Below are 8,142 nucleotides of genomic sequence, written 5' to 3'. Positions count from 1 at the left end.
CAAAGTCCCCTGGAGAGGACAGGAAGGCACCAGCAGGCTCTCTGAGTCCTTTCTGGGATATACCAGGAAATGAAGCTGAGCAGAAAACGAATTCTCATAAAAGAAATTCCTGAGAACAATTTCATAGTGAGCTTAATGCCCAAAACAAATACCAAAGCTGGAAATTACAAACATTTCCAAGTGCAGGTTCTCCTGGCTCCCTTTTACCCGTGCATTCACACTTTCTACTGGCTGATGCAGCCACCCCCATGTTAATACATCAGAATACACACCCCACAGAAGCTTGAATTCCAATTTGGAACAAAACTCTCTCCAGCTGCAACTGTCCTCACTGCTCTTCTGTCAGGCTCAGCATGAGGAGCTCGGAGATCCCTCAGCAGTGGGTCCTTTCACTGAGCTCTGGAACACAATCAGATCTGAAAAGGGGGACTTGGCTCAGGGCCTACAGCGTAAGAAGAGGTGGAAATTGACTTTGAAAGGCAATTAAAGGGGCTGCCTCCCAGAGTTCAGGTGGGAACATAAGGAGCCTACTCCCCTCTGAGATTACCCCACCAGGCCTGTCAGGTCTGCATGTGCTGGGAATTCTTCCTCCCCTCCCTGAACTCTGGACACCCCTAGCTCTCAGGTTGCCTGGCACTTACAGCCCTGAGCTCTCTGCACAGCGAAATACAACCAATTCATGAGCTGGTCTTAAGAAGCACACCAAAGAAGTCTGATAAAATACACATTTATTAGAAATTTTTCAGCAGCATCATTTCCGTTTGCTTTTCTAATCAAAGTATATTTCAAAAAATTACAATAAGCTCTCAAAATACAAGCCACAAATATTTTGAGAACTCGGTAACAAAATAATCAGTAGTACATGTTTCATTCATCCATCCATCCATCCATTCATTGTTTTAAAAATGTGCAATATTAGCACAGAGAGCCAGAAATGCTACTCAGTATGGAACTTGTATATTCCTGCCATGGGTCCTGTTGTGAAGATATGCCCACTATTCAAGAGAAACTCTAGGCTCTACAGTACATTCCGATACAAATGTATAATTTAGCCAAAAGGACCTAAAAAAGGCTCAATAAGAACAGTTTCCCTTTCTATTCATGTTCAACTTAGGAAATAAATAGTCATTATAATGATATTTTCAGACAGAAACAAAAACCCAGTTGAGGCTTTGCTTAACTGGTATTCGCTTTGCACCTTACTTGATGAAGACACAGATTTGGTTTTAGTCATTCAGCTGGTGAGCTCCAGTGTCTGGGGTAGGTGACCGCCTGGGATGCCAGGCAAGGATGGAAACTGCCCTATGGTCCATCAGGCGAAAGAGCTCGTTCAACTGGATACAAACTCTTTGCGGGACACTTGTACCTCCTGACATGGAATTTTCTCACAGACATCACAAATAAAAACGTTGACTTGACAGCTAGTGAGGTAACACATGTGAAAGTGTTCTGGCTAGACAACACAAACATGCAGAAGGGTGAAATTGAATTGGTTTTCTTCTACCTTCTGCATTATCTGAGGCATCTACGGTCAGACCCAGATGTCTAGATAACACACGGTGCCCTGTATCCATATGCCTACTAATCAGCTAATCGAATAATCAGCTAATCTTGAACATTAAGTGCTGAGGTGTAAAAATGGACCCAAGAGTGGGGCCTGGGTTTCTTTGCTTGATAATCCTATAGGGAATATGAGTGGTACCTCTTCTTTCGACATGGCGAAAGGCCCTAAGTCAATTCCTTTCTTTGTTGGGTCATTTACTGGAATGATCACCAACCAATTCAGCAGAGACTTTTCTCAGCAAATTTAATGATGTGATAATCTTTCCAAAATTTATAAATGTACAGTATATTTATAGCATTACCTTCAGATAGCTTCAGTGCAAAGATATCCATATAGTACATTGTGATAATTATTTGTAAAAATATGAGACAGCATAAGTAAAAAAAAAAAAAAAAAAAAAAAAGACACACAAGACACGGTTTCCAAAGACACTTCCAACTACAGGCAAATGGGAAAAAATATATTTTTTTTAATAAAGTACTGAATGTTAACTTTTTCTTCATCTGTTTGTAAAAAATACATGTGCAAAAGTGTGTTTCTAATGATCCCTAAACAGATGGCATAGCTATACCTCAGAGTCTTCTCTAACAAGGTTTGCGGTGTCTGTAAAAGTGTCTTCCGTCGCGGTATAGGTTGGCACTGGGTCTCTCCTTGGAGAACTTTTAGCAGGAAGGGAAGGAGAGGGAGTGGGAGCCACAGCAGTGCTGTCCTTGTGTTCATTCTCCATCTAAGACCACAGGGAAAAACGAATCAGCCATTTATTCCCCCAGTGGGACTGGAAACAGTTTTGTGTGAAGAAAACAAATCTTTACCAGTTTTGCTCAGAATAATCTGAGTGCATACCCACCTTAGCCAGACAAGTTATTGCTAAGAAAGAATGCTGAACGCCTGTGGGAACAAAAATGGTCAACAATTACCTCCGCATAGATTGGGTTTTCAAAGTTGGTAGTTGGTTTCAATTTTCGTTTGAAGATACTCCATTTTGTTGCCTAAATGAAAAGGGGGAAACAGAAAACCTTCAGTAATGGAATTTTTTGCATGGATTTGTTCCTCCATGGAGGTTTTTTTTTTTTTTTTTTTTTAATTTTAAGTTTGTTTGTTTATTAGAAACAGAGCACAAGTGGGGCGGGGCAGAGAGAAAAGGGAGAAAATCTGTGCTAATAGCACAGAGCCCAATGCAGGGCTTGAACTCATGAAACTGAGATCATGACCTGAGCCCAAACCAAGAGTTGAATGCACAAGCGATTGAGCCACACAGGCGCCCAACCTCCATGTAGGTTTTAAAATGTCTTCTGAGTGAAGGAAAAAGCAAACTGGGACCTGGGACCCCATGACCTGACCCATGGGTACATTGTTCAGTTCCTCCTCAGACAGTCCCCAAACTGAAACTGAAAGTGTCTGGGCTCTTTTCATCTAATAATTTCAAAGACTTCCTTGACTTGACATGTATAGTTGACAGAATCTGTGTCAACAGAATCTAGAAGCTTTGACAGAGACAGGCAAGAGATTTCTTCAGGGGCTGCTTAAAACTTAAGGGGAAAACCAGATTGTAACTCTCATTTCCTAAAATGATGTCTTGATCCTCGGTCAACTCAAACCTATCCCTTCCCCTTCATCATTTCCTCCTGTAATCAAAATAGCAATGGTGACAACAAAAAAATAGCATCTATTGAGAGCTTACTATGTATCAGGGGTTAGTCTAAAAGTTTTACAAGTTTTCCCAATTAATCTCCCTGGCAACTCTGAGGTAGGTGCTCTTATTTTATAGATGAGGAAGGAGTCACAGCAGGCGCATATAACTGAACTGTAGGTGGAAGAGTAGGCAATGATGATAGGACTCAGCGGACCATACACTGAAGAACCCAAAGAGAAATCACCACAGACTACGGCTGGTGGCCCAGGTCTCGCTGAAAAGCTACCCATGGTGCCAGTGCCGGAAACAGCTCTGGCTGTTTCGAGATGGAAGAAGACAAAGGAACAGAAAGCAAGGGCGCGGACAGCCTACTCCAGCAGGAAGCTAAGGTAGCCCATATGTTTTAGGGGCATCTCTTGCTCTGTGAAATTAGGTGGCCAACATGTGAGGAAGTAGGGGGCACATGACTACAGGAGAAGACCATTCACTATAACCCACATGTAAGTGAACACCTACTCTGTACATGGCAGCCACCAAGAAAAAGATAAAGACATTTAGATCAAGAGCCTGGCCTCTGGAAGCTTACACTTATGGGATGGGCTCCTTGGAGTTAAGCAATTACTTACAAGAGAAACTGGTGATTTTCACTTTTATCTCCTTGGGAAATCCAGTGCATGTCAACATGACTTGGAAAACAATAGAACTGAGTCATAGGAATTCTTGCTCCTAGCTTTGAGTCTTTTGAGCAGATTTACTGATGAAACATACATTTGTGAGCCACTTTGGCACATTAATGTCAACCTAGAGAGAGCCTAACCAAGTGCTGCCTTACTGCTTTAAGCCACATTAGCTGCCATCTCAGTGCCCAGGAGACAACCGATAGAGAGAGATCCCTAGACATAGCACAGACCTTAGAGGGTCTCAGCCTCAACTGATTAAAAACAACAAAACAGAGGAAGAGCCAACACACTGCAAAGGTGAAGATGAGAAAGAAAGGGACTATAACTGATGAAGATCCACTCTCGTCTGAAAAGTCTTTCAGTGTTCATTGTTTCTGATGACAGATGTGCAGGTCAGAGGCTGCAACATCTCCACCACATTCCCCTTCCTGCTCAGGCTGGGAGAGAGCTCTGTCCAGTGGAGAGGATCACTAGACTTGAAATGGACTGAAAGAAAAGTTGAGAATATAAAATAAATCTGGCACTGCCTTGGGGTTGAGTCAGATTTAGGGAACACTCAAGAGACACAACATTGCGACACTCAAGACTTGTGACATCCAAGTATTTCGGTGTCTGTAGAAAATTAATCTTCAAAATCCATTTTAAAATGTAGCTTAAAAAAAATTCAGTCCCTTGAAAAAATATAAAACTGAAAATTCCTTTCTAAGACATTTTTATGTGTCTGGTGTGTGTGTGTGTATGTGTGTTCGTGCATGTGTGTATCAGAAGAAGGAATTAGTAAATGAAATATGAAAAGGTAGAGACCTTTGTTATAAACTCTTCATTAGCATTAATTTAGTTCAACTTTTATTTTGATCCAAACAAGAAGAATAGGAACCAATTTCTGAGGTGCTGAAAATTCAGCATGACTTCCAAGTTAACTCTGCAGATACCAGTTATGCTTACCGATTATTTCAGAAACAAGGATTGTGTAAATAGTCAGATTTATCACTACCCTTAGATTTGTTTCTTTATATTACTTTACAGGGGTCATAGAACCTTAAAACTGAGACATTCCAGATCCTATTGCTCCCAGTTGGAAATGGGGGTGCTGAGGCAGAGTGGGGCTGATTTCTGGGATCACAAGGCATTGGGGGAGACACTACTGATGCTTAATGGACAGGGGCCAGAAATACTAAAATGTCTTGCAATGCATAGACAAACTTTTGTACCACAAAGAACTATGCCAATAGTGAGCCCAATGAGAAACATAAAGACTCTAAAAACCAGAGGAAAAATATTTTGCCCAAAATCAGACAGCTAGATCTTAAATAGCTTCATATGTGTCCATTAAAACTAGTGATGGATTATATATTAACACAAAATTTCATATCAAATTTAATTTAATTTCTCTCTGTAGACCAATATAAAAATTTCAAAGTGCCTGAAAGCATGACAGAGAAGCTCTATTCGTGATCTTTTTTTCTTTTAATCTCCAGTGTTAAACCCTGTACCTGGCACACCGAGGGCAATAATGTTGGTTGGATGGATAGATGGACAGATGAAGAGAGTATGAATTAGTGCCATCTCGTGGTGAATATAGGTAACAGCAGTAGAGCTAAGAACACAGTACATTATTCAGGGAACAAAGATGTAGACTGTAGAAAAACTATTACATGAAAAAGGAAAAGGTCTTCTATATGTGTGATTGACACAGTGAACTCTTTATTCTAAGTCATTCTGTAAAATCAAGTAACTCTAGTCTGAAGAGACTAGATCCTGAAATCTGTTGCTCCTCTTTTTTTTTTTTATTTTTTTTAACATTTATTTATTATTGAGAGACAGAGACAGACAGAGCATGAGCATGGGAGGGGCAGAGAGAGGATGAGACACAGAATATGAAGGAGGCTCCAGGCTCTGAGCTGTTAGCACAGAGCCCGGCGCAGGGATCGGACTCACAAACCCAGCGAGATCATGACCTGAGCCAAAGTCAGCCACTCAATGCCCCAGTTGCCCTTCTTTTTTCCATATGGTCTCCCACATCACAAGGAATATCATTCCATCTCAATCCATGCTAGAAATGTGGTTTTAGTTAGTGGAACAATTTTCAATTTATTATTATTTAAAAATTACCTTTATTAACTGCCTATCTTGGGTCCATGAGCCTATCAGGGTCTCCCTAGTCTCCCCTAGCATTAGTAAACCCAGAAATTCCTAAGCCCTTTGCAAATCCCATACCATTTCAGTAGCCAGACACTATTACCTGAGTTGCATCAGCACTTGGGGAAGCCGGCTTTGTGTCTGGAGCTATTTCAGAAGGGTTTATGGGACTTCCATAGTTCTGGTTATCCACATTTCCAGATACAGTCACCTGCATGCATATTAAAGGATATTATCCAGTTTTGAAAGAAGTTTTGCTGTGAGGTTTCTTATCAGCTCTTTGGTTCTCTTTACTGCCTTGCTTTCCCACAGACATGGTCAGGCACTATTTGTCTTTTTTTTTTTTTTTATTTTTTAATGTTTATTTATTTTTGACAGAAAGAGAGAGAGAGAGAGAGACAGAGCATGAGCGGGGGAGGGGCAGAGAGAGAGGGAGACACAGAATCCAAAGCAGGCTCCAGGTTCTGAGCTGTCAGCACAGAGCCCAATGCAGGGCTCAAACTCACAGACTGCGAGATCATGACCTGAGCTGAAGTCAGACGTTCAACCGACTGACCCACCCAGGCGCCCTGCACTATTTGTCTTAATAGGAGAACAATCCCGTGCCCTAGGACTAAACACCATTCCCATCTCCCAAAAATCAAAGCACCAACCACTATGTCATCTGTCTCATGCCTTAGTCCTGGGAGACAAACCCCATCACAGTCATACTCTCACTTAGTAATGACAATTTTATCGTGTTCTCTGTGCTGCCTTATTTCCACTGTTGACCATATTTTCAGACAAACAACTCCAATTGTATACTGGCAGCCAAATCTTAGAGGAACAGCATGAATTATTCCCAAACTCAGTGGAGAACTGAGACTCTTATCTTTGGATATTTAGAATAAAATTACTATTCTGAGATGACTGCGTACAAGAGGTTGAATTTCTGAAACAAGAGACATAATGGAATTAATACCCCTCTAGACATTTTCTGCAACATTCATGTGATTCCAAGGTTCCCTCCTAAGCCCAAATTACCATGAATATATAGTTAACAAATTACAAGGTAAAAATTCACTCTTTTTCCTATATTTTTTACATTCACTGTTTCGTTTCTTCTCAAACATGTGTTTGTAAACATGGCCTCATTTTATTTCGAGCGAAAATGCCAAATGAAATGCCACATCTATTGTATCATGTGATCATATTTTTGCTACCTGGATATCAAAGGATCAGGAAAAATGCTTAAGATGCAACTGTTTCTGATCTTAAGAATGCTATCCATAAAATAAACCTTTTTATATTTAAAAGGTACCATATCTTATGATTTCAAATGAAGGTTAGGTATTAACCATGAAACTGCATTTCCCTGACGCTGTAGTTGTTTCAACAAAGGAAGTAGGCTAAATGCTGACAGGCACTAGAAGTGGTGTGGGAGCCAGGTCCAGGGAAAAGTTCTTTCCCTTCATCTACTCACCTATGTCACCTCCCTGCTCCTCTTAAAGATGAGTGAGTAACAGGGCTGCACCAAAGGAAATTTAGGTATCTGCCTATCAACGTTGGGGACTTTAGTTTTCAGAAAAGTATGTGAAAGGCAAGCATAAGGAGGTCACCTCAAATAACACACTGGTGATACCAATAAGAACCCAGAGAGTATACCCAATCCCCCAAATCTCCACATAATGACCTGACAATCAATCACTTGTTCGTTTCACAAATATTTACAGAGAGTCTGTGTGAGTCAGGCACTGCTTGCCAAGCCCCTGAGTGGACTCATAATTCTTGCTCTGACCACTCAGCATGACAAGGCTCTTGGTCAGCACTCCGAGAATGGTTGCCAAGCCTCAGCGACTCTGCAACACGTTGGTGTCATACCCTTGGGTCAGTCCTATTATCGCATTTAGTGAACCTGAAGGGTGGGAACACTGCTTCCTTCCATTTGAGGGAAAGTTAGGAGAACACCAGGAGGGCATTATTCAATAGCACAAGATTCAGTAGTAGCAGAACCTGAAAGAAAGGGCTGTGACTTCTTACCTGGGTTGGCTGGTGAACCACTTTGACATCACTGTCCCTGGATGCATACATTGGGTTTTCAAATATTATGGGCTGCTTCCCCATCTCCATGGCAAAGTGTTCACTCT

General features: G+C 41.2%; 1 protein-coding gene across 4 annotated transcripts in view; it reads right to left on the bottom strand.

Annotated features, from left to right (window-relative positions):
* Positions 1-711: 711 nt before the first annotated feature.
* The window catches only part of LRP2 (LDL receptor related protein 2), a 198,753-nt gene continuing 191,322 nt past the window's right edge, over positions 712-8,142 (bottom strand). For 3 of the 4 annotated variants that reach the window (XM_078451168.2, XM_078451169.2, XM_060621534.3), the window contains 4 exons: positions 8,036-8,140; positions 6,120-6,227; positions 2,482-2,553; positions 712-2,291 (listed from right to left, as the gene is read on the bottom strand). In XM_078451168.2, coding sequence (XP_078307294.2) covers positions 2,130-2,291; positions 2,482-2,553; positions 6,120-6,227; positions 8,036-8,140 — 447 coding nt within the window. In that variant the 3' untranslated portion in view covers positions 712-2,129. The remainder of the gene's footprint in view (positions 2,292-2,481; positions 2,554-6,119; positions 6,228-8,035; positions 8,141-8,142) is intronic. The other variant, XM_078451170.2, reaches the window with a different exon arrangement.

This window comes from Panthera onca, chromosome C1 (assembly GCF_046562875.1).
Source record: "Panthera onca isolate mPanOnc1 chromosome C1, mPanOnc1 haplotype 2, whole genome shotgun sequence".
In the NCBI taxonomy this organism is placed as follows: Eukaryota; Metazoa; Chordata; class Mammalia; order Carnivora; family Felidae; genus Panthera; species Panthera onca.
This window is presented reverse-complemented; position numbering and strand designations above follow the sequence as displayed.